This window comes from Juglans microcarpa x Juglans regia, chromosome 3S (genome assembly GCF_004785595.1).
Source record: "Juglans microcarpa x Juglans regia isolate MS1-56 chromosome 3S, Jm3101_v1.0, whole genome shotgun sequence".
Lineage (NCBI taxonomy): Eukaryota > Viridiplantae > Streptophyta > Magnoliopsida > Fagales > Juglandaceae > Juglans > Juglans microcarpa x Juglans regia.
The window spans coordinates 26,895,642-26,921,257 of NC_054599.1; the positions used below are offsets into that span (position 1 = coordinate 26,895,642).

Sequence of the window (25,616 nt, forward strand, 5' to 3'; positions counted from 1 at the left end):
TCTTTATTATATGTTACATAGCTTAATTAACAAATCAACTAAAAAGCCATGGTTTACGTACTTCTCTTTTCTCCCAATTTTCTTGTGATTTATATATATATATATATATATATATAAGAAACACGTTGTCTTTGAATCTCGATGCCATGCAGAAGGATCTGCTTATTCCGACTTTCGTTGGCAAAATATAAAAACTAGACTACAGGGATGTGCAGATATTTGCTTTATTCCGACTTTTACCCACTATCTTAAGCGGATTCAGAACGTTACCTCGTACATGGATGAAGTTCAAACGACAAAGGTTAATTCATATATATAAATAAGGATTCCAAGTGTACAATCATCTTATTTGCTTGCTATCATTACTCTTCTGCCAACACATGGACAGAGTGACATAAAAAGTATGCTACTTTTATCGGACCATAAGTTCTACAATCTCAATATTCAGAGGAACAGGGAGTAGCAGTAGATTGCTTCAGCATCCAAAGTCGTATGGCACCAGTCCTTTCAGCTCGGGGCCATTGAGTCTGTTGTTCTCAAAACTAAAACACAAAACCAGGAGGATCAAACAGTTAAAAGCATCATTCATGGTAGATTAATACGTAGAGTTGAGAAACTGAGTCCAGAGATTCTGGACCATGACAAGCTTTTGCAAAACAAATTTCTTATAATGATCAAAATTGGGATCACTTTGAGATGACGCAGAAAGTTATAGAGATCGTCGCGTCACATAAATATTACCAAATATATTTCCCAATGTTTGTAATGGGTTGCAAAATTTGGTGACCAAGGAAAGTAGAGATGGAAAATGGTCCAAAACCCTGCAGGTCTTGGCCTTCTAGAAACATTTATCTAAATGGCTAAACCTAGCATTTCATATGCACTCATCCAGAAACTCCATTATAAGAGAAATTTTCATGCTTTCCCAGACAATCATTTGTTCCATGCATGGCGAAGAAAAAATAAATGCAATTAGGAAAACACTATCATCTCCAAGTTATCTATGAAAAGTTGTAGCCTGGTAAATATAACTGGCATGGTCAAGGAAGTGAATGACACCGGGTACGGTACCTTTTCAATGGGAATGTGGCAAAAGGGCCATCTACCGGAATTGTTCCACAAAGATTGTTGTTCGAAACATCACTGCATCATCAACAATTCAAGCATAACTTACAATACAATCAGAAACGAAAACTAAGGGAATCAAAATGTAGTATATTCTTTTTACTTTATATATAGAATCAAACTTACAGAACTTTGAGATTAGAGAGGCCAGTGAGCTCCCTTGGTATTGATCCTGTTAGCTTGTTGTTGTTTAGCCGTCTGTAACATCGTTTCAAACCATATCAAATGCAAGTTTCAAGCCAAAATGTAATTTTTGGAAGTTCAGATCTAGCTAGCCAATGGAAAGATACTGATACTTACAAGAATCTGAGAGACTCCAACTTGGCTAAAGACTTCGGGATTTCTCCTTCTAATCTGTTTTCATACAAATCGATGCTGATAAGGTTTTTCAAATTACCCAACTCTTTTGGGATTTTACCTCCTATCTCATTCCTATACAGCAACCTGCAGCCCATTAAAGAATTTCAAATCCAATTACTTCATTTTTCAATTACTATCGGCCATGGGAAATTTGATATCAAAATCTAAAACACCTTTTTTTTTTTTTATTAAAGTGGGACTGAGATTAATTTTCCAATAATCTTAAAAACGTGAGCTGAGCTAACTACCTTAAAAAGCAAAACAATATGATATATAATGCATTAATGTGCGTGTGCGTGCGTGTGTGTGAGAGAGAGATAGAGAGAGACATTATTTCAACTAATTTGTGTAAATGCCGAAAGAAAAAGAGCAATACAAGTACTGCAGATGCTTGAGATCGCCAAGCTCTGAACCTAAAGTGCCAGAGATATTAGAATTGCCCAAATCCCTGAAATTCAAAGCAAAGAATATCTAGTGTAAGAATAAACAGCAAACAACACGACAGGAATTCACGAGAATGCAAAAAATACTAAAAAAATGTAAAAATCTTATAGGAATTGACACTAGCATGAAAGGGGGAATCTTACAAGCGAATCACATGGTTGGAGTCGTCACATGTGACATGGAACCAGGTGCAAGGGTTGACTAGAGTGGGGTCCCAGCTCTGCAACACATTGCTGGGATCAAAGAGCCTGCTTCTCAAAGCATGCAAAGCATTTCCTGGAAGCAGAACCATTTTACAAAAGAAAAGAAAATTAATAAAATCAAACTGTGTTTTATATCCAAGGAAAAAAAGAAAGAATCGAAATTAAAATTTGAGGCTCAGCAAAGACTTATTCCATAAACATAAAACCCATAATAAAGTAGGAAACGAACGGTACAAAACTGAACAAGCCGTTTCCTTCTCGAGTCATGGCATAAAATTCAAGATTTCAAAGGGTTTTTCTTCTCCTTTTCCATTCCTTTCTCTTCGGTTTTTCAGCAACCAAAAAAGGAACGAAATGGATAAAAAGAAGGAAAGTTGAAAATCGAAAGAGAAAAAAGTTAAGGGGTCGAGAGTAGCACCTTCAGAGTTGGTTGACAAGGTGGGAGTGAGACAGAGAAGAAACGGAACAAGGATAGAGAAAAGGGAAAGAGGAGCCATTTCGGACGGAGAAAGGACGAAAGAATTGAAATGGTGGAACTTGAAGATTAACGAGCAGAGAAAGAGACAATCTAACAAAGAAATGAAACGCGTATTTCCATGAGTAAAGCGTGAAGAAAGAGGAGGGGAGTCAAGGAGTCAAGTCAAATGAGCATTGATGCTTCGGAAGCTTGTTTGGGAGAATGCAGGCCAATTGGAAGGGGGAGGCGGAAAGTCATGCATTGGTCGTACTCGTGACTCGTGAGTGAGAGTGAGTGACACGCTTGCCGTGTTGGATGGGGCCACCGATGAGAAACTTGGGAACTTGGTGGGGGTGTTGGAAGTCCTCGGTTTTGGAAATGAGTAATGATATCTGTTCAACGCATCTCACAATATATTTAATAATATATATTTAAAAGTGAAGATATTTTTATAAAATAATATTATTTTTATAAAATATTTTACTAAACTATCTATAATTTAAAAATATAATTGTGTAATACGTTAGAAAAATGATATGTATTTATTATTTTTCTTTGATGATTTTCTCAAACTAATTATTAATTGAGAAATAAATATCAACAAATTCAGGGGATGGAAATGTGTAGAAAAAGCCATACAAAGTGATATCATTTTCTTTGTTTGATAATTTTGCACTGAATTGTTCAAACTCGTGTCCACAATATTTTCTCGAGTTTTTCTTTGCATTTCCTTTGAGTAAAATTTTCATATTCAGACCAATGACTTGTGAAGCGGTTGTAGCCTTTCAAGCTTGGAGCTACAAAGTTTCCATCTGATTCAGATGGTGCTGAGTGCCAAGATTTTCCCAGAAACTTTGAGTCAATCTGAACAAACTCTATCGTTGACATTAGTTTCATCAAATTTATTTCTAAAATTTGAAGAAAAGTACATATTTTTTATAAATTCAAAATCTCTTTAGCCATAATCTCACATTGAATTAACTATTGGATTAGTCAAAATAAAAATATAATATTATTTTTTAATAATAATATTTTTAATTTACTTTTTTCATGTTCTATAATTACACTAACTATATGTTAATTAATAATTTAATTTAATACTTAAATTATTATTTTCCAAATTAAATATATTGTGGCTCAAAATTAGAAAATAATAATTTAAATAAATAAAATAATAATTATAGAGTGTGAATAATTAGTCTTCAAATTTAAAAATTACCTTAAATGTACTATAACTTAAAGTTAAAGATTTTAATATATGTTAAATCTAATACAATAATTTTAAATATAAATTCATCAAATTTTAAAGATAACACTTGTTTAATGTGTTCGATACCAATGCTCTAATCTCCATAAAAAAAATGGATAAAACACAGTTACCTTGGATGACCCAATCTTTCTTAAAGGGTTGGCTAGATAATTGGGCCAACTAAGGCCCACTTAGAGGCGCGTAAAATGAAGTATAAGATTATGAGATTGATCCACAAAATTGCAAAGAGTTCTGTTATACATAGTTATTATTTATTTTCATAATTTATATTTGATAACTTTTTTTTATAAGGTGTGAAATAGTGAATAATAGCTGATTATAATAATTATTCAATTGCAAACAAAAAATTATATTTATCAATTTCTATTCACTACTCCATATCTTATGAAAAAAAAAAAAACTAAATATAGAGTATAAATGTGAATAATGGCTAATGCAATCCCTCGTTGCAAATAACGTGTTACTTTCCAATCTCAGGATGAGATATTTGGTATCCCAACGCACAAAAAGTCGTCTTTGGTAGGTCTATTCTCTTCTTTGAAGATTATTCCTTCTACACTCTCAAATGATTAAAATGTTTTATTTTACATCAAAGAATACAAAAATCTATGGTGTGTAAAGATATTATTTATTGTAGATTTTTTTATAACTATTGTTTAAAAATCAACATATTAATACATTTAACATAATGGTACTTATACACCTCATTTATTATTATTATTTTATTACTCAATTATTTGTACCTTTTGCTATTTGAATATAGATAAAAAATTTTATGACCTTATTGCATAATCTAGATATTCTAGTCTAGAATTTTTATGAGCTTAACTTTATAACTACTAAATTTTTATGAGCTTTAATTTCGAGCCAATTTTTATAAAATTGAATTTATTTGTAATAAAATTACGTAATTACGTCAGTTGATGGAGTTTATTTTCTTATAGATTATGTAAGAAGATCGTGTTTTGAGATTTTTAATCTAGATTCAAAAAATAAGAAAAAAAGAAAGATAACTGGATAGTAAAACAATAGTAAATGAAATGTAAGATTCCATATGTTTATATAGTTGATACTAAAGATTATCACGTACCTTCTGCATTAATAATATGTCAGTAATTAAGGAGTGATTTGGATTCAGAGATGAGTTGGGATGGTTTGTGAATAATAAAATAAAAATTGAATTATTTATTATATTTTGTGTGAAAATTTAAAAAAGTTGTTTTGAGACTTGGAAAAGTTGAATTATTTATTATATTTTATGTGTAAATTTAAAAAAATTATAATGATGAATTGAGATGAATTTTGAATGCAAACGAGTTTCAAAGAAACTTTATTCTTACGATCAAAATGTGTGGTTGCACAATTCGTTGTTGTCAAGAGAAATGTTGGGTCGTCTGTTCCTGTAGTATGGTTAATAGGCAGCATTATCAGAATTATCAATAAAATTGGAATATTTTCAATTAAAAAAAAAAGATGAATAGGCAGAAGATGAATGTGAATGGTGTTTGATTAATCATAGTCTTGTAAGAAAAATATTACCTTCTTCATGAAAGAAACCTCACAATAAAATATATAAAAACTTAAAAAGAAAGAGAAATGAAAGTGATATAATTGGAAAATGGACTATGACTACGACTACGACTATGAATATGACTTTGAATATATGCATATTCTGAATACTGCCATTGCCAGCTCCTGTCACCGCTCTTCATATGCCGCCACACAGATTCCCTTTCCATTGAGATTCTATCATCTTTAATATGTCATTGCCCTTGTGCACCTCCATCAAACTCTTTTCCTTTTCTCTTTTTCTAAATCTTGGAAATCGTCTCTGCATACTAATTATTTTTCCTTTTCCATTCTTTTTTTTTTAAAAAAAGAAAAAAACTAATATACTATTATTAATTAATTCCACAGACTTCCCCCTCGTCTGCATCATTAATGTGTGTTTGTGCGGCAAGATATGGGAAAGCGAAAAACGCACTTCTAAATAACGCGTAGAGTATAAAAGCGTCAATCGGCCATTCATTCATTCATCGGTCTGCTTCCTTTCTTCCTCTTGACGCGGTATTACCCCCCACCCCCACGACTTTGCTTTCTCCTTATCCCACTCTGTGCTCGCTCTCTTTCTCTTTTATCTATTTCTCTCTTTCTCTATCTCTCTCTGCCTCTTTAGCTTTTCCATCCCAATCTCACAACCCCAACTAAAACAACACAGACACAGAAGTCAGAAGCCTTTTCTTCTGGGGGCAAGGCAAAGAAACAGAGACATACGGAGGGGACGAGTATGATGTTTCGTTCGTGTTGCAGACCGCTGGAACACTGCTTTCTTGGTTGGCGGGGCTGTGGCTCCGGTGGTGGGGGCGGCGATGGGCTTCTCTGGCACAAGGACCTCAAGCCCCATGCTTATGGGGACTACTCCATCGGGGTAATCCAGGCCAATTCAAGTCTTGAAGACCATAGCCAGGTCTTCAGCTCGCCCTCCGCTACCTACGTCGGCGTCTACGACGGCCACGGTGGCCCTGAGGCTTCCTTATTCGTCAACAAGCGCCTCTTTCCTTATTTGCACAGTATATTCTCCACCAAAATCCCAATATCTTTGTTGAATTTATCAGAAAAAGTTCTTTAAAAAAAAAAAAAAATGTGTTTCATGAGGATCGCTTGGTTTGATAAGGTCTCGTTTGATTGGTGCAGGAGGGAAATGAAAGGACTTGAATAGATGTTTTTTGTTTTTGTCCTTGTGTGAAATTTTTGGTTGTCGAGGATCCGAGCAAAGTAGAGAACTTCACATACTTGTTTGAATGTATTGAATATATTTTTGATCGGTTGAGTTGGCACTTTTATGATTGATTCGTAGGTCTGTGGGAAGTCTTTACCCTGGGAACATAGGCTCTGTTTTGTGTGTGACTAGTGAGAGAATTTAAGACCAATAACGAGAATTATATTAAAAAAAAAACAATTTTATGAATTTTTGAGTTTTAACACTGTAACAAAACGGATTCTACTGATTTTTTGTGCATGTATTTAAAGTATTTATGCTAACTCGAATTGGGTTTGCTTTCCCGTTCTTTTCCTTTGCTTTCATGGCAACCAAAGGGACGTTTGGAACTTGCCCGGTTGCATTATGACACCTTCATCTGTCTCTTTCTCAGTTTATTGTTGTGATTGTAGAGTTTGCTACTGAACAAGGTGGATTATCGGTGGATGTAATAAAGAAGGCATTTCACGCCACTGAGGAGGAATTTTTGCATTTGGTAAAGCGAACATTACCAGTACGGCCACAAATTGCTTCAGTAGGGTCATGCTGTCTCGTTGGTGCAATTTCAAACGATGAATTGTATGTTGCAAATCTTGGGGACTCGAGAGCAGTTCTTGGCCGGATAGCTACGGAGAGTGCCAAGAATTCTGTTGTGGCGGAACGGTTGTCGAATGATCATAATGTCGCAGTCGAGGAAGTGAGGAAGGAGCTGGAAGCACTTCATCCCGATGATTCACATATCGTTGTGTATTGCCGTGGAGTTTGGAGGGTTAAGGGAATAATTCAGGTATGGTGGGAGTACTTGTGATACAGTTGTTCTGTTTCCTGATAGTATCAAGTAGTTTACTTGTATTTGAGTTCAAATTAGTAATAGTCTTTTTTATTAAAGCAATTGTGTTGCAGCGTAGAGTAAAACTTGAATTTTGCTGAGGCCAGATAAAATGATACTGTTTTCGGTACTTTCTTTGAATTTTCTTCATACATGCAGACGGAGAGAGAGAGAGAGACAGACAGAAGAGACAGAGTTCCTGTTTAGATGTTGGCAAAGGCAGACTACGGTGTAACAGTCTAGTTTTGCTTCAATTTCTGCTATATGTTGAAGTGGTTAGAAGTTGATGCGGTGGGTAATCGTTGGCTGCACGTCTGTAGTCTTAGCCAAAAGCATTATATGCATGAACAATTGCCCCAACCCTGTTCTTGCGTAACTATTTTTGTCAGTTATATCCATATCATGTTATATCTGTTGCATTTGTCTCTGCCGATTCCAGCATCTCATGCAGTGAAGTTAAAGTACTTTGTCTTCCACGCATGAGATGTACATGAAGACCTCATGGAGCATGGTACTAAGATCTAAGGGAGTTTATCTTGGTTTCTTCCTGTTCAACTTTGTCGGTCATGTGGAACTTAATATTTCGTGAAGTTTGTATTCTTGCTTGCTGTTTTTACCTTCAAATATTAGATGATAATTTGATGAAGGAATCTGTTAAGCTGTTATAATTTATTTTTGATTCTATTTTTTATTTCTTTTAGGTGTCAAGATCTATCGGTGATGCTTATCTGAAAAGACCTGAGTTTAACAGAGACCCAATTTTCCAGCAATTTGGAAACCCCGTTCCTTTGAAGCGACCAGTAATGACAGCAGAGCCCTCAATCCTTTTTAGAAAGCTCAAGTCACAGGATTTATTCCTGATATTTGCATCAGATGGCCTCTGGGAACAGTTAAGTGATGAAGCAGCTGTAGACATTGTTTTCAAAAACCCAAGAGCTGTGAGTTCCCATATCTCTCTCTCTCTGTCTGGCTCTGTCTCTGTCTCTCTCTCCCCCACTTATTTTCAACATGTAGTTATTTTTTTCCCCGACTGTAATCGACAGCTACTCTTGGGGTTTGACTACGTGTGATTCAGACACGGTCCATTCATTTGATTTATTATATGCAGGGCATCGCTAAGAGATTGATCAGAGCTGCTGTTCAGGAGGCTGCAAAGAAAAAAGAGATGAGATATGGTGACTTGAAGAAAATTGAAAAGGGAATAAGGCGTCATTTTCATGATGATATTACTGTTATCGTAATTTATCTTGACCACCAAAAAGGTTCTTCAAACGATAGGTTTAAGCACAATACGGTTTCCTCCACCAATGCACCTGTTGACGTCTTCTCCCTGAATGCAAAAGAGGCAGGAGATAATCTGCTTCCCCAAGATTTCTAGAGAAACAAAACCCTTTGCAGGTTGACTGACAAATGATTTTTCTGATAAATATTTTTATCACATAATAGTAGTAGAATACGTGTTCTTCTCTCTCTCTCTCTCTCTCTCTCCCTCTCCCGGAGGAGAGGATTAAATAGAGAAAGGTACAGATAATAGAGTTTGATGAATGATGGGATCGAGCTGCCATAACTGAATTTCTTGAGCTGCACATTCTCGACTTCGTTATTGATCTTCACTGTTTGAGTTGATGATAGTAAATCCAAGAAAGAGGAGACGCCAATTTTTGTGATTTTTCTTTTTTTAAACAGATTTAAGTGAAATACAAACTTCTCCACCGTTGAGTAAGCAATTTACGGTGGGCTAACCTCATGTGGCGAGATTTCCGTTCGGTTACTGATAAATCTTGGACCAGTGCTGGTAAAGGACCTAATTTACTACTTCAAGTTCATTTGATTGTTCTGTTAAAAACTCCCGAGAGAGAGAGAGAGAGTAACCCTGTATCGTACATATTGCTCAATGTTTCAGTTCCAAATTTCCGGAGTAAGAAGCAAATATGTTTGGGCGTTGGGGGAAGTCTCAACTCCAGGAGGGCCAGAATATACTCAGCAGGCGGAACAAGTTTTACATAAGGCGCACACAAACACACAGGCATATAACACGGGAACATTTACCAAAATCCAATTCATTTATATATAGTTCCACCAAAGATTAAGATGTGGAACAAAACGAAAACTTGCCTCACAGTTCACATTGCAGTAGAAGCCTAAGTATCTAGAACCTGGAACTAAAAGCTCCTGAAATACTCTCAAGACTGAAAACACTACCGAAGTTGCAAAGAGTGGCGTATCATCAACCTAAACACAGCCATCAAGCGCAAAAGATTAGCTTCATATCATAACACTTTCACTAAAGACCATCTTTGTTCCTCTTGAATGCTTGGTTTCACTTGAGAAAGTGAGGACTAATCAACCCTGCAATCTCGAGAAACCCAATCCGCTCTTTCCCTCCAAATATCTTCTTCAGCTTCTCATCGCAAATTATGATCTTCTTGTTTTCAGGGTCCTAAAAGAATAAAGATAAATGACCAAGTCACCAACGAATTACAGTGACGTAACATAGACATAGCATAGATGACATTTCATGTTAGCAATCTACATTGATGCAAAAAACTGAGAAATTTTAAACACGGTATCAGTGAACCCATCACCAGAGAGGAATCTGTTTGGAACATTAACAACAGTACGTCTTCAACTAATTTAAATTTCCTCTTTTTTGCCGAAGTCATTACTGACAGCTCAGATGTGAAGAACAAGCTTTCAAAGCCATGACAATTATTTTTATGTATAAGCAAATGTACATCCTTGTAGACTGCTGGCAAGAATTACAAAACATTTTAAACCAGCCTCAAACAGCCTATCAGGGAGAGGGCTCAGACCTTTGCCAATTGCCACACAACTAGAGAAGTACTCGCTGTAAGTGAGATGCTCAAAAATGCACATCTAATACAAAAACCAGCCTCAAACAAGCTGATACATCCATATAAAAGATTGGGAGAACCAAACTAAAATAGTTTTTTTTTATAAGTAATAAGATATTTTATTTATCAAAGAGTAGGCATAGCCCAGGTACACTGGAAGTATACATGTAGATACACCTATTTAGGAACCAAACTAAAATAGTAGCAACAGAGATTCACTTACATCCATATCTTTTATGTTCTATTACGGCCTTACCCAAACCAAACACACAAAATGATTTCAAAACTAAAGTCTTAGTTTAAAAGATGAAAAAACAGCACCAGATTAACAACTTACCTCACCTTCCATCTCCAACATAACTTATACAACCATAAATAACCCCAACAAAAACCCAAGTCAGAGCAGCATCAAAGCCTAATTTAACTTACGCCAAGAGAAGTAATCCAAGAATGGAGACCCAACTAAAACCCAAAAGAACAAAGAGGAAAAAATAAAAAGAAAACCAAAACCCACATCAAACACACATAACGCTTCAGAAAAAGCATGCTAACCAACTTGAGGCACAACCGCAAACATAACACACATGTTTCACTCGTGCCAGCAAAGCCTTATCCAAATGCGTAGACCCATCTGAAACCCCAAAAGAGGAAATCTAGATATATACAGATCAGATTACTTCAGCACCACCACCACCACCAACCACTATCCAGAGTTCTTCTCGCGGCAGAACCTTATCCAAAGATAAAATGCCATGTAAAACCGCATTAAGTTCAAACATTTCAAATGCAAAAAGCTTTCTAAGAAAATAGCAAACAACATGACGCACAACAAGAACAACTTAAGTTACTTAACACACATTTCATTCGCACCAGCAAAGCCTTATCCAAATATAAACCCCATCTAAAACCGCAATAAACGAAAGCCATCTCAAACCCGCAAGAAGGGGTCCAAAAGTAACAACTACTTCAAATGATGGAGAAATTAAAAGGGAAAAAAAAGAAACTTTTCAATTAAACCTGAAGATTGTGTTCCTTAATATGGGCCCAAATCTGCTTGAGAGCCTGGGTGCGAGAAATCTCGGGGACCCCAACGAGGTCTTGCATCTCGGGCGAGACACGTCGTGGCTTCATGATGCCTCTGGGTGCACGCTTTCCGGGCGCTTCGTTGGAAACGGTGGCGTAGGTCACCGTGCGCACCATGCGCAGGTTAGCAGGAACCTGGTGAGGATAGAGGATTGGAGAGGAGGATGACCACGAGGGTTTGGCCGTCAGAGACGCCGTTTTGTTGGAGAGGGATGTAGAGAAGAGCCCAAGGCCAAGAGAGGTCGCCATGCCGTTTGCTCCGTGAAGAGATAGACTGGAAGTCTGGAAGTGAGCGAGCGAGAGAGAGACAAACGTGACGAGACAATTCTGAGCCCGCCAGACAATTTATCACTTCTTAGCTTTTCCTGATCAACACAATTACGAAAATAACCAATCTTTTGGGTCAGATTCTCCTTTTCTTTGGGCTGTAAATACTAGTGGGCCCAATCATTTAGCAATTGCAATTTATCCTTGAGGTCATGCATCTTCCATTGTGGGCCGATGTTTGTTTATTGTGAGGCCCTGCTCAGGTTAAATGGACCGTAATTCTTCCAAATGTTCTGGGCCAAGATTTCATTCCGTTTCACTTTTCTAGCCTGGTGTAATAAATTTTAAATAAGGAACTAGGGTTATAAAGTGGGCTTTTCTTCTTCAGTTTCAACACAATAGCATAAAGCAACAAAAATAGTGGTGGCCCATATTAGAGAGAGCAATCCAATCTTCAGGGAAAAGTGAGTGGAAGAAACTGTATCAATATGTACTCTTCCTTGCACTTAGAATGAAGGCTGGCCATGTTTCCTTGGGAGTTGTTATGTCATTAATTAACGAATCCGTGCAACTACAAGTTTCGGCTTTTTAGATAACTTTTCGGTCACTCCCAATGGCCAATTAGATTGGATGAACTGAAAAGAATAGCGGGTTTAATATTAGGAATTCCTATATATTCATCCCACAATAATGAGATGAATTACTCGCCAATATTTTAATTTTCATTTTTTTAAAATAAAAATGATTTAAGTGATAGATAGAAAGTGTGACATTTACTTAGTGCCTCAAATGGGAGAGTGAAATGAATATGAAGAATAATAGTTACAGTTGTGAGTGTATAAATATCGTATAATTATTTTGAAAAAAATAAATAAATATGACTCATATTTAAAGAAAATTAATTTTTTAATAGTAGATCTCACTCATTTTCAAAGCGACTGTATGATGCTTACGTACTTCACGACTGTTTATAGTATTACTCAATAAATATATGAAATATATTTCACAATATTTATTATTATTTATAAAATAAATCTAACATATCATATGAAACTAAATCAATTTATAAATTGAGTTTTATCTGATTTATTTATGGTTATAGCAGCCTTCTTATTATAGATAAGACTAGCGTTTATCTCTATTATATTTAAAGGTCTCAAATGCAAACTGTTTGGTTTTCATCTATCTCAAATGAACGAGTGGAACATACCAGAAGAAATGTGTTACAGATATAATGACAAGTCATCATATTATAGTAGTTGGCCTCGTGATTGAGCCTGACCCGTAAAGGATATGCTTTAACACAGCTGATAAAATTTTGTAAATCGCCTTTTGTGCGTTGTGAGTTGAAAATTTGAAATGAGATAAAAGTCAGCTCAATTAGTAGGGGAGAGGTCATTGTGAGCATTAGAAATAAATGGGCCAACAGGAAGAGGCTAACCAGTAAACATCGACAGGACCGTTAACCCTACATGGGTCCCTATTGCTTCTTCTCTACGTTGATTTGGGCTCCGGGACCCACCTAAATTTTAGCTGTCCTCAATAACATTATGGTACGACACACAGCTTTACTTCAAATTTTCTCATATATATATTATATATAGAATTATATTACGTAGAGTTATTTTTATATACTTTTTATACATTATTCTACTTATGTAATTGATTAAAATAATTATTTTATATTAAAATATATATATTTGAGTTTACTCTTAAAGCTGCATGCAATGTGGAGATCATCGTCACAATTTTTTTTAAAAATTTTAATATAAAATTATATGCTCAAAAATGTTAATTGTTTTTAATAAAATTAATTTTGGTCTTTTGAAATTAATGACATCATCTCTTGTAAAAATAGAGATGAATTTTCATTTCAGTTTACCTTTTTTTTTTTTTTTTTTTTTTTTTGTAGATAACCTTAATGCGCCAATAATTAAAGGCACTTATTACGGCGTGCGTGACAGCTCAAGAGGCCCACACCTTTTTGTTTTTGTTTTTTATTTTTTTATTTTTGGCCGTGCTGCATCATCCCAACACATTTCGACGGCTGTGTTATTTCGACGCTTGGTGTACAGATCACAGCTGCTAGTATAAGTTGCATACCATGCAAAGGCAGGTCCCACTAATCGTTTCACCTTGATCACTCATCACTGTTTTCAAATGAGGATTATAGTATTATAAAACAAATCAAAAAATAGTTACAATTGTGAGTGTACAAGTGTCTCTTAGTTATTTTGAAAAAAATAATAAAATATAAAACTTATATGAAAAAAATTAATTTTTTAATAGTAAATCTCACTTTTTCAAAATGACTCTATGAAACTTGCATACTCCACAACTGTATGTAGCATTACTCATGAAACAATAACTTCGGAAAGAATAAATCTTCACAACTTCCTCACACTCCACACTCCACATTTTTTTTTAATTTTTTTAATTTTTTTCTTTTATCAAATATTTATTATATGAATAATGAATAGAAAATTTGAAATAATTTAAAAAGAATAAACCCAAAAAATTTATTAAAAAATTTTAAAAAATGTGAAGTATGGAGTGTGATAGAGGTTGTATAGCAAAACTCAAATACAAGAGTTATTTTCATATATGTGTATTATCTTAAAAATTGTCTTTAAACTGCTGTTAAGCATAAGGACTTAATTTTTCGGTTTGATGTTAAGATGATCTTAAATGAGATGTGAATATTAACATTTTATAGATCTCATTGGGTTTTGTTTGAATATAAATAAGTTGAAATATATACGAAAATATATAAAATATGTTGAGATGGATTTTACTTTTTTATGAAAAGTTAAAAAAGTAATTAGTTTGAGATGGATTGAAATCACTCAACCAATCAAACACAACCTAAAGATAAAGCCTACGGAATTAAAACAACAACTTCCCACAAAATAAAACAAGAAGCTGTACAATTAGCACTCGAATGTGAAAACTTTGTTGTAGTAATATATCATCAAGCCTGGTATTAACTAAGGGCAAATAACAATAAAAAATACATAATCACTATGGAAGCATGCACATCCCTTTGGATAGTTAAATCTTCTCAAAACACTTTATTACTATTTATTATTTTATTATTACTTTTTATCTATTTTTAATATTTTTTACTATAATTTAATATTTTTTTTATTATTCACAGAATATCTGAGATCACCTTACTATTCAAACACAAATCCTATTCCAAAAAGCCCATAATTGTGAGCCCAATCAAGATTGTTGAGAACAATTAATCTCAACATCTTCTCCAATAAAAGATGGGTTGCCCACCAGCCCCATGATTGTCATAACAATCAAAACGGACCGACCAGCTTCTTCGGTGACAACCTTAATCCGAAGCGTTGCAAAGTTCCTAATGCTCCTCAATTCACACTTAATGCCAAGCTCACCAAAACAAGGAGACATTTAGTATACCTCAGCCACAAAACGTACCCATAATTTATGTACATTAAATCCGAAATGGCTACTTCCATCGAGCAACCTATCCATGGGTAACTATAAAGCATTCAAATTTCAATATGTGAAATGAAAAGCTTGATTATATATGTTTTATTTTTTATTTTCAAAAAAAAAATAAATAAATAAATAAAAGAAAAAACACAATCCGAGACAAAGGCAGCATGGTGCTGTAAATAATGAGCTGAACCTAGTATGATTTGATTTCAACCTTCCAACAACACATGAAGGGTCCCACGGCATCACCTGTCATGTTTTTTCTTCTTTTCCTTTTTTTTCTCCTCTTTTTGGGTTAAATAACCTGTCGTGTTTTTCACCCGTACCTGACAAGGTTAAAAAGTCCGATAAAATATGGAAACCATAAAAAAGACGATGCAACGTGGCACTCCGACCCGCAATCTCCCACCAGATGGGGGCCACCATCGGATATGTTTGGTAGGGACGATCAGCCTACGTGGACGAACGAATCCGGACCTCCCTTGTTACGTGTAGGGATCCGAGTGGCCCTAAGCCCTAACCTTCGCCTTTGCACGACGCCTATTTAATCCCCTCCCATTTTCCCTCTTAATCTCAAACACACACAAGTTACAACTTTATAAAACTTTATACTCGCTCTTGCCTCTTACACTGCAGTACTACTGCCGGTACTGCATCTGCACACAGTTAAGCAGGGAGTGGTAAGCATGATAAGAGAAATGACGAGTCGGAAGGCAATTCTCTTCTTTGGTTTCGCCTGCATTATGATAGCCGGCGTTAGCGGCCAATCTCCGGCTACGCCTCCCAGCTCGACTCCCGCCCCACCGACGCAGACTAGTCCTCCCGCAGTTACTCCACCACCCACCACGACCACCACACCACCTCCGGCTGTCACCACACCTCCGCCGGCAAGTCCACCTCCGGTCAGCACTCCCCCTCCAGCTTCACCTCCCCGGTAAGCTCTCCTCCTCCGGTGACTCCTCCCCCAGCCAGTCCACCTCCAGCATCTCCTCCCCCGGCCAGTCCACCTCCGGCATCTCCTCCACCAGCAACCCCTCCTCCAGCCACTCCACCCCCTGCAACTCCTCCACCCCCAGCAACCCCTCCACCAGCTCCATTCGCAGCTCCCCTCTGGTTCCCACCACGGCTCCGGCTCTCGCACCTAGCAAGGACAAGGTGAAAGCTCCTGCTCTTTCTCCCTTGGCGCCGAGTCTGTCCGTTCCGCCCACGGGAGCTCCAGGGCCCAGCAAGGCAGCTAGCTCTCCCGCACCAGCCCAGATCAACGGCGTAAGTTTCTGTTTCTTTCATTATTTTTCTCAGTTTGCACTCTGATGAAATGCACCTCGGTGATAGTTTACTGGTCAGTGGCTTCCAAATTCAGCAGTTCTGAGTGTTCTAGTAAACGACATATCAGAAAATCCAATCAATCAAAACCAGTTTTTTGTGGCCACCCATTTTGGGTTGCACACTTGTATCGAGTAACAAAAACATAACATGTTTATATACTCATGGAAGAAGCACGAAGTGTATTGATTTCACTGTCTATAAGACCTTAACCTAAAAGGAAGAGCAAAAAAGACTTCTGATTTTCATTGTTCATTCATTCTTGCTCTAAATAAATTTTCACAATATAAATATATAATCTTTTAATACTGACTAAGGTGATAAGTTTTCATGAGTGTAAATAATATTTTGTGTATCAATAAATAAATCCGTAAATAAAAATTTTCAAACAGCACGGAGTCAGGGCTGGCCAGCCTCTCATGTGCTGAAATGTTTTCATTCTTCTGTTAGTGATCTTCTATATATATCCTTAAAAAGCTTAATTTGCATGGTGCATTGCAGAGTGGAATTGAGAAGATATCATCCGTTCAGAAGGTGGTAGGAAGTTTGATCTTTGGGTGGGCTCTCCTCTGGTCGGTGCTTTAGATCGATCCATCTCTCAGGCTTCTCTTCTTTATTTCCGCATTATCGATCACTTTCGCCTCTCTCTCTCTCTCTCTCTCTCTCTCTCTCTCTCTCTCTCTCTCTCTCTCTCTCTCTCTCTCTCTCTCTATATATATATATATATATATATATATATTTACCGGCCATATATCATTGTAGCCTCACCAGATTATGGAACTTGGTACTTGTATTTGGGACTATATACTTTACATTTGATTGAATTCTTTTGGGAGATTATTGAGGGGAGTTTTCTGTATTGGTTATTGAAGGAGTACTACTACTTATTTTTATTTTTTTGTTTTTGCCTGATCATCACTTTGAATACATTATTAGTATTGTCTCTTTATTCTTGTTATCATTTTCTTCCTGGCCCATATCTTTCAGAGTACCCTGGTCGATCTCTTTGTTGTCCATAGAGATTAAACACATTAAATGGCTGGGATTAGAAATTTAGAACACAAAACAAGTCCTTCCCAAAGCAAAATATGGTATAATTAGTGGAACGAATTGTGTAGGGTCACATATCGGTCTAATTGGCCTCAAGGCCGCCTCAACCATTAACTCTTAATTCAAACTCCATTGATCTCACTGTTTCAACAATGGCTATATATACATGCATCTTAAGCTCGGCGGAGGTTAGAGCGATCCACTTCAAAATCTTAGGAAATTAATCTTGAATAGGGTCGGTCAGTTTTGGTCTGTTGCTTCGGCAGAGCGATTTCTAGCTGTGGCAGTACGTCATCAGTTGCTAGTAACATATATCAGCAAAATATTGCGCCGTGTGTTTGTTGTAGTGCAAATAGGAAAAAAGGTAGCTCCTGCTTGCCTTTGTGCTCAATGGATCGACCATGTTCCAGGGCATGCTTTTGCTACTCTCTTCATTCTCCGAAGTATATATTTTCTGGCCACGTCTTCATTTTATATATCAAATGAGTATTGTGAGCCTTTTAAACCCATTATCGTTTTGCACAGCCCAGTATAATTGGGGCGACTTGTTCACTGGACCACTCGAAGGCCCTTTGCGAGGCCCATAAGACTCACACTGGGCAACCTAGAATTTTTATATCTTTGTTAAGGGCTACGTGGTCCTTTGCAACCCCGTTCTCAATCTAATTCAAAATGGCCCCAATTAATTTGTAGGCTCACTTTAGATAGCAAAAGTCTCAAATCTCATCTCATATTATCTCAATATTCGAAAACATTTTTTTAATTTTTAATTTTTAAAATTTTCATCTAATCATTTCAATTTTCTCAAACTTCAGAACAAAATATAAAAAACAATTCAGTTTTTTCAAATTTCAAAATAAAAATTATATTATAACACTAATTTAATTTTATAATATTTTTATTCTACTTTTCTCTCTCATTTTCCAAAACCCTATAAAACATTTCAATTCAAACAATTTATTGTAATTTACAAATTATTTTATTAATATTCACATATCATCTCACAATCAAACATGACCTTAAGCTCTTGTATCCCATCCACCATTGTTCCAATCCTTCAACGCCCGTCAATCATGATTGTTTACTTGGCGAGTGTGACATAAGGGTACGATGATAATTGGGTAGAAGCACATAAGTTAGCATGAAAATATGTATTTGATGTATAGATATGGGATTTAATTATCAGAATTGGTCGGTCATGGGTCTTAAGATTAACAAAAACATAATAAGATGCTATCCTACAGCTTGCTTTTATTATGTATAGGTTGAAACTTACACCGTACAAACAAATATGAAAAAAAAAAAAAAAAAAAGGAGAGAGAGATAGAGATTGCATGCGCACACCCATACAAACACAGTTAATTGGACTGGGATACTCTCACTCGCAGAGTATGGGTCCTAGTAAAGTATAATAAATTTTTAGTTCAGTAACTCAGCCCTATGGCAGAGGCAAACTATCAGGAATGTGCATCCATGCTTTAGCTAGCTAGTCACTGCAATAAATTAAATTTCTGAAAAGCACCCTTTGCCGACAATGCTCTGATATTTATTTATTTAGTATGAGCATATTTTCTTAGTTATGAGTTCCAACTTCGTTGCTTACCTTAACATATACTCGTTTTTGAAATGCTCAACATGTCAACCAAATCACCAACACCTCCTAAAACCCTGCTGTGCTGAATTTGCAGAATAAAATATATGAAAGAAAAATCATTTTATGGAAAATTATCGGTGATTTTATATTCACACGGTTAAGGCTACATATCATTGTCCATGTCCATGTCCATGAACTGAAGTTAATTTAAGTGGGTCAGTAGATCCAAGTCCCAAGCAGGATGAGAATTAAATCCTCATGACTTCCTTATCCTGAACTGAAATGTCATGCTTGTACCAATATTTAATCCTCGTGTGAATGTTCAGAAATCAGGAAAAATAGGTAAAGCAGTGGAAATCGAAACCCTACATGGAAGGAGAGAAGGAAAATGAGATCTCTCTTCCCAAGAAATTTCTGTAAGGTTGTCAACCCAGGAAAGGAGAAGGAAAGTAGGCCCTTCACCACCTGCACTTAATAAATTTTGTCAAGCTTCGGATTCTTTGAGAAATTTCTCACAAAAACAACTGTAACTCTCGAATATTGGATATCATCTTCAATTATTCTAAACTGTTCCAAAAACAAGATCCGTTCTTGTTTAAGAGAGAGCATTTATTGTTGTTCTTGTCTCTTTTAGTACTGCAAGCGCGCACAGACTTCATGACTTGCTTTTTTGACGATGATGAACTAAAATACGTTTCTAAATGTGAATGGTTATATTTCTAAATAAATTATATAAAAATAATTATACGAATTGATATAGTTTCATATGATACGTTATATCTATTTTATAATAAAAATAAATTTATAACTTGAGTATAAATCCAGAAAGGCAGTCAAGGAGGTTCAAGTTTTGATGGTTCAATTGTCTAATCTGAACCTAGTTTTAGGACAGTAGTTGAAATACAAATCTAGTTCACGAAAACAATAATTCTCTAAAGCCTAATCTTCAGGTTTAGATCCTCCGCCCTGCTAATCACGGAAACGGACTCATGAATTATTGTCACTTGCAATAAAAAGTTTGTTGGATGGTCTGCATCAATGAGTTAGCAAAGGACATCTTAATAATGACTTATAATAGTTGAGAGATGAAAGATTTCATGCTAATTATTTGGCCGATGCGATAATGGAAGACAATTAAAAGTGTTCAATCGAAAGAGTGTTTGTTAATTATATAAGATGAGTTTAATCGATTTAAGTTTTTCAAATGAAAAATAAATAAATAAATAAAAACAATTCCTTAAGGCCTCTCAATAAACCCAAACCCATTGGCTCCACCCACCAAAAAATAAAGTTAAGGGCCCTCAGCAGTCTGTGATATTGACCACTCGGGAACATCATCACGGTGCGTAACATTCCCCAAAGAAGAAACTTCAACGAATAAAATCGGAAATTACCAGGCCGGAGTGGGATAAAGAATCGAAAGTTAATGCCTTGTGAAAGGCAACTAGATCTCAAGAGAAAAATAAAGAAGCCGAGGAAATCACATGGGGGATTGAGTCTTGAGGTTGAGGGGCTTTTTAAAATTTTAACCCCGGTGTGCCTAGCTGTAATCATATATCACATGCAACCCCTTGGCCTCAATATTCAAAATCCATTTACAAACTAACCCACCCCACATTAGTTTATATGGATGGCATTGGGTCCAGTGATGAGAGATGAGTTCAAAAAGTAATTACACTAAAAGTAGTAGTGACCCCACCAAGATACCTTCTCAATTTCACAGTTCTCACCCCAACTGGGAGACAGATGAAAGAAAAGGTCCAAAGACAGCTACCATGGAGATACAGAAAATATATACACATCTCAGAAATGGAGCACTACCAGAATAACCTCATCTTTCATGATATCGTAATTCAAGGAGACTCCACAGATGGATATTAGGAAAAGGTTGAGCAAAAGTCAAAAAAGCAAAACAAAACATTAAAAAAATAAAAAGTGAAAAAGAAAGATTCAACACTTGAGGTTCTTTTTCTGGCAAGCCAATATTGCAGGCCTTCACAGTGCGATACAACATAAAGATGTTCAAGCATTAAACAAGGTTAAATGTACTCCTTCAAGATAAGTAGGTGAAGGAAAGATGATGATCAATACATATTCATGAGTATTCAGTCACTGAGGGGCGGGATGTTTTGGTTTACATTTTCCTTATGAAGAGACAAAATGACATGATACAACCAGAAAACCATATCCGATATATGTTGGTTTACAGCAGCTAAAAAAAGGAAATTGAGTTTCATTCCTTTTACCAAATCCTCCTTCCCAAACCAAGATACAACTTTATATCCATCAAACAACCACATAAAGAGATTAGCACACATATAAAAGGTAGAACTAACAAACTACGCATCAACAAACCCATGTTGGTTGGTGGTAGTTTCCTTACTCACCACCGAATTCATTAGATTAAGAAAATTAGTAGAATTATAAGAGGCTGGTGGCTCTAACATACTAAAGCTTCACCATCTTCATGCACTGAAGGCAAATTAAAAAGTAACCTCCACTTGCTCTATCCCTATATGGAAAAACGAGCTCCAACTCCATAGTTGGATTCTGCACTGAGTATAAAGATCCAAACAGGCCCCACCTGTGAATGATTATGCTCTATTTACAGATTAATAGAGGCATGAACCAACTTCCAAAAAACCTAACTGAACTCCTACTTTGTAACTTCAAAAACGTTAGTCAATTAAAGCCCGCTGCTAGTATAAACAATTGCCCTAATTTGATCCTACCCTTTGTTAGGCTTCCATCTTCCAACTCATGTTATCACCTGAGCTGTCATGTTCTTTCTCTAGTGCAGCAACTTTGGCTCGATGCCCTGCTAGTGCAATCGCTCCTTTTCCCCTTTCATCCTGTGGCAGTTCACACGTCTCACTGATGGATCCCGACCTCAAGTCTGCAGGGGGAATGAAGCAGTCCACCGACAGGCCTGGAACATTAAATGCAACCTCTTCAATTGTCCAAGCTTCTTCCATCCTTGTTTTGGTATGGCTCATTGCTATCTCACCAAACCTAAAGAGGGTCACCACGGAATGCCCAGAGTGGGCAATCATGATCCCCTCAACAGGCCTGTAATCGTCAAGGAAAGAATTGATTGTGGTTTCCCAGTAAACTGCATCGCCGCCGATAGATTGGATGCGGGTCAGATGTGAATCCTCCAAGTGAACAAGAAGCCCAGTCTTCTGGCTGAAGTAGCCAAACAAGACATGCCTAATTATCTCAGCTGGGCCTTCGCTCCTGGCCTTCAGTGTCTGAGGGTCGGCACAATGCTTGAGGATGAAGCAATCCTCACCGTTGATCTTCTTCTCCCCTATGCATCTTGCATCTGCAAACATACTTGCAGTACTTCTGGGATCGAGTCCCTGAAATATATAAAAGAAAACCACATGTAAAAATGGCCCTGACGCTATAATAAACTTGTACAAAAAGCCTCACAATTTTGACCTGAAGTGCGCGTCGCAGAGGCCTCACAGGCCCTTTGGCAGTGTGGGCACCAAGCCAGGGGGTATGCCTCCAAACAAGCTTGCCATTGCAGCCAGCATGAACCTTGCTGCCCCCAACTGCGAGCTCCACGTACCACATATCTGGATTCATCTGCCAAAGCACAAACCCACCCGACTCAGCACATCTTGAGGCATTCCGGTTCTTCATGACCTTAGTGGCAGTTTCAAACTCCGAAGCTACCATCCGGACCTTTCCCATTGCATACGCATTTTTAATAGAGTTCTGCAGCTTCTGCCCACCAGAAGCCGCTGTGTATTGCTGCAATATGTACTGGGCAGACGAAGTCTCCTACAATAACACCAGTCATAGAACACGAAAATCTTAAAGAGTGCTTTTCTTCACTAAATTTACAGTAATTTTTAGAAAACTAACAGAGAGGAAAGACAAAAGTGATCAAATTAATCACATCAACCCTCCATACTTGGAGAGGTGTTCAGGGAACACTGCTGTGGAAAATAATATAAACACCAAAAAGTCTAAAACGCAAATTATAGTGTGCTTTAAATTTTTATTCTTCTTTAAAAAAGAAGCAGAAAGAGTCGTGCCTATTTCATTCTAGAATAATTCTAAACTAAGTTTTTTTAAGTCCTTGTGTTTGACTGTCTTCTGAATTCTGATAAAACAATCGGGAGCTTAACGAAAAAGAAAGTAAATAATTATGCGTTTTTTCTTTTTCCGCCGAAGAGGCTAAAACAAAATCTCAACTTTGAAAAAGAAAATCCAAGAATATTGACTAAGAAACACTCATATCCCATTTCCCGAGCGGAACCACCCAACTCTTATGCGAACTTACCCGACGAGCAATCAAAATATAAATAATAACAAAAAAAAAAGGGTCTCTGAAATGCACTATACTTCACTTTTTGCGTTGATAAGGAGCTATTTCTGGAAGGCCAAAAATAACCGATTATTTTTTTTTTATAAGAATCTATCAAATGAGTGTGTATATGTCTGTGCGGGCGTGAGAGAGAGAGAGAGAGAGTTACAATGGGGGTGTCCTTGATGCTAAGGTGAGGCAGAGGGTCAGTGGCGCTAACGTGCACGGGGGCGAGAGGAGCACCCATCACACCAAGTAACAGCCTCAGATCAGACCTCTTGTAAGCCGCCATGGAAGACGTCACCGAAGGAGTCCTCGTTAGCTGTCCTTTCATCCACTGGCCGAGACTCGATCCGCTCCTTCTCGAATCACCGATTTCCCCTCCTTCAGGGTCCGGACCCTCCATGAGAGGCGCCAATGCCTCTCCGAGAGGCCTCAGACTGCCGGATCTCGCGATCAACGGCTCCGGATGCGCCAAGTGGTATTGGTGCTGGCTGCCCTTCTTTCTCCGGAGAAGACCCGAAATAATGGGCGACCTAGTTCGGGCGGGGCTGTTCGCCCGAGAACGAGAAGGCGAGAGGCCCCGCACAATCTCTTCTTTGAGGGCGGAGAAGAACCCCTGCTTTCTTTCCATTCTAGAATGTACTCCCCCAACCCTCCCCTTACGAAAAGAAATGGTGAAAACTAAAAGCCAGTGGCTGTTTGGCTGGCTAGAGGATAGAGTAAAGCGGGTTTGTGAGCGAAAGGAGCGTAGGCGAGACCTTCATAGAGAGAGAGAGGGGTCAGTGAGCAGGAGGAGTGTGGTGGGAAACTAGTTAGTGAGAGAAAAGCTCGAAGGCTGTGACTGTGAGTTTTACCAAAAGGTGGTAGTGCGTGGGACTCGGTCCGTCTACGTTTGGAGCGAGGTCTATTATATATGATTCTAGCGATATAAAGTTAGTTATAAACAAGTGGTTTGTTTGGAGAGAGAGAGAGAGAGAGAGTATACATTGATCAAACCAATAAAACAAATTGTAAAAATAAATAAATAAATAAATTCACGTACAAAATGGACTTAATTTAATTAGGACTCACAATCTGATGCGAATAGATTTCTCTCTTTCAAACTGTCAGATGCATAAATTACTGTAGATATTTTTTTGAATAAGAATGTATGTCTGTAATATATCTTAAAAGTATCATTTATTCTTAAATACTACTACTATAATCCTTAAAATGAAGTCAAATAAATTATCTTTAAAATAACATTAAAAAAAAAACATTTTTGTGATTGGAGGAAAACGACCTTTCGCAGCGATTAATTTGATTGATTCTCCGTTTGTTTGTATATATTTTTAATTTTCCTGGAAAACGATTAGAGTACGTACACATCAGGCTGGCTTTTAAGGTAATGAATTAGCTACGTACACATACATTCGTGAAAAAGACTTTAAAAAATTCGACGCGTTTTCAGAACTTTTTGTTTCTATTGTGCGTACAGCTAGCCTCGCCTTGGAGGCTGGACCTGATATATTTTCATCGACTAGTTTGGATTAGTTTGCCTTTGTGATAATCAAGTTTAAGCGTCATACCTTACAGCTCATTTACTTTTATTTAATTATCAAGTTATTTTTTTCCTTTTAATATTTAAATTTAAATTAACATTCTTACATAATTTTAAAAAAATAAAATAAACCAACCAATGTAATCATGTAAAGAGCAAAATAAGGTCAACTTTTATAAAATTAAATTTATTTTTAATTAAATTATATAATTATATTAGTTGATTAAATTTGTTTTCATTTAGATTATGCAAAAAGGTTATGTACTAAGATTTTTAATCTAGATTTAAGGAAAAAAAAATTAAATAGTAAAACAATAATAAAAGAAATGTAAGATAGTAAGATATCACTACCCTAAGCTTAAACTCTGGCCCATACTTACGAGAGGTAGAGAAGTTTATAAACTCCACCCCGACTATCTATTCAAATAAATTTCTTATCTCCTATATATATATATACATATATATATATATATACATATATATATATATTCTATGACACTTTAAATTTTAGAAGTTAAAAAGGATGTGAGAAAGTAACGTAAAATAAAATAAGAAATCAATCGCAATATAAAGATTTACGTGGATATATAAAGCATCCACGCTCACAAAATTACCTAGAATTTTATTATCTTGATGAATGAAAAATTATATTTTGGGATGAAATAC

At 36.5% G+C, this 25,616-nt stretch overlaps 5 protein-coding genes across 5 annotated transcripts; 2 read left to right on the top strand and 3 right to left on the bottom strand.

Annotated features, from left to right (window-relative positions):
• Positions 1 to 284: 284 nt before the first annotated feature.
• LOC121257004 (leucine-rich repeat protein 2-like) lies at positions 285 to 2,922 on the bottom strand. The gene is made up of 7 exons (XM_041157853.1): positions 2,551 to 2,922; positions 2,073 to 2,205; positions 1,862 to 1,933; positions 1,426 to 1,569; positions 1,252 to 1,323; positions 1,072 to 1,143; positions 285 to 542 (listed from the first exon to the last, which is right to left on the bottom strand). The coding sequence occupies exons 1-7, from the start codon at positions 2,627 to 2,629 to the stop codon at positions 476 to 478; spliced, it is 639 nt and encodes a 212-aa protein (XP_041013787.1). The 5' UTR covers positions 2,630 to 2,922; the 3' UTR covers positions 285 to 475.
• Positions 2,923 to 5,884: 2,962 nt separating this feature from the next.
• LOC121257006 (probable protein phosphatase 2C 63) lies at positions 5,885 to 9,032 on the top strand. Its single transcript, XM_041157855.1, has 4 exons — positions 5,885 to 6,429; positions 7,031 to 7,404; positions 8,148 to 8,384; positions 8,555 to 9,032. Exons 1-4 carry the CDS (start codon positions 6,147 to 6,149, stop codon positions 8,822 to 8,824), a joined length of 1,164 nt encoding a protein of 387 aa, XP_041013789.1. The 5' UTR covers positions 5,885 to 6,146; the 3' UTR covers positions 8,825 to 9,032.
• Positions 9,033 to 9,490: 458 nt separating this feature from the next.
• LOC121257007 (zinc finger CCCH domain-containing protein 44) lies at positions 9,491 to 11,737 on the bottom strand. Its single transcript, XM_041157856.1, has 2 exons — positions 11,319 to 11,737; positions 9,491 to 9,886 (listed from the first exon to the last, which is right to left on the bottom strand). The coding sequence occupies exons 1-2, from the start codon at positions 11,631 to 11,633 to the stop codon at positions 9,767 to 9,769; spliced, it is 435 nt and encodes a 144-aa protein (XP_041013790.1). The 5' UTR covers positions 11,634 to 11,737; the 3' UTR covers positions 9,491 to 9,766.
• A 3,945-nt stretch (positions 11,738 to 15,682) lies between these two features.
• On the top strand, positions 15,683 to 17,400 carry LOC121257009 (classical arabinogalactan protein 9). Its single transcript, XM_041157859.1, is given in 5 exon segments — positions 15,683 to 16,046; positions 16,049 to 16,227; positions 16,230 to 16,385; positions 16,944 to 17,083; positions 17,138 to 17,400. Coding segments are annotated over 4 exon segments (660 nt in total). The 5' UTR covers positions 15,683 to 15,805; the 3' UTR covers positions 17,028 to 17,083; positions 17,138 to 17,400.
• Positions 17,401 to 21,145: 3,745 nt separating this feature from the next.
• Positions 21,146 to 24,315, bottom strand: LOC121257008. Its single transcript, XM_041157857.1, has 3 exons — positions 23,577 to 24,315; positions 22,531 to 22,878; positions 21,146 to 22,448 (listed from the first exon to the last, which is right to left on the bottom strand). The coding sequence occupies exons 1-3, from the start codon at positions 24,039 to 24,041 to the stop codon at positions 21,825 to 21,827; spliced, it is 1,437 nt and encodes a 478-aa protein (XP_041013791.1). The 5' UTR covers positions 24,042 to 24,315; the 3' UTR covers positions 21,146 to 21,824.
• Positions 24,316 to 25,616: the final 1,301 nt, after the last annotated feature.

What these genes read in the sequence shown, in the direction of transcription:
- LOC121257004 (XM_041157853.1), bottom strand. Translation starts at nt 2,629, where the DNA reads ATGGCTCCTCTTTCCCTTTTCTCTATCCTTGTTCCGTTTCTTCTCTGT. An exon ending in CTCAAGCATCTGCAGTACTT is followed by an intron (nt 1,570 to 1,861) that starts GTATTGCTCTTT and finishes AATGGGCTGCAG; the next exon opens with GTTGCTGTATAGGAATGAGA. An exon ending in TTGGAGTCTCTCAGATTCTT is followed by an intron (nt 1,324 to 1,425) that starts GTAAGTATCAGT and finishes ACGATGTTACAG; the next exon opens with ACGGCTAAACAACAACAAGC.
- LOC121257006 (XM_041157855.1), top strand. Translation starts at nt 6,147, where the DNA reads ATGATGTTTCGTTCGTGTTGCAGACCGCTGGAACACTGCTTTCTTGGT. An exon ending in GGGTTAAGGGAATAATTCAG is followed by an intron (nt 7,405 to 8,147) that starts GTATGGTGGGAG and finishes TATTTCTTTTAG; the next exon opens with GTGTCAAGATCTATCGGTGA. An exon ending in TTTTCAAAAACCCAAGAGCT is followed by an intron (nt 8,385 to 8,554) that starts GTGAGTTCCCAT and finishes TATTATATGCAG; the next exon opens with GGCATCGCTAAGAGATTGAT.
- LOC121257007 (XM_041157856.1), bottom strand. Translation starts at nt 11,633, where the DNA reads ATGGCGACCTCTCTTGGCCTTGGGCTCTTCTCTACATCCCTCTCCAAC. An exon ending in TTAAGGAACACAATCTTCAG is followed by an intron (nt 9,887 to 11,318) that starts GTTTAATTGAAA and finishes TTATTCTTTTAG; the next exon opens with GACCCTGAAAACAAGAAGAT.
- LOC121257008 (XM_041157857.1), bottom strand. Translation starts at nt 24,041, where the DNA reads ATGGAAAGAAAGCAGGGGTTCTTCTCCGCCCTCAAAGAAGAGATTGTG. An exon ending in GCATCAAGGACACCCCCATT is followed by an intron (nt 22,879 to 23,576) that starts GTAACTCTCTCT and finishes GTGTTATTGTAG; the next exon opens with GAGACTTCGTCTGCCCAGTA. An exon ending in CTCTGCGACGCGCACTTCAG is followed by an intron (nt 22,449 to 22,530) that starts GTCAAAATTGTG and finishes TATATATTTCAG; the next exon opens with GGACTCGATCCCAGAAGTAC.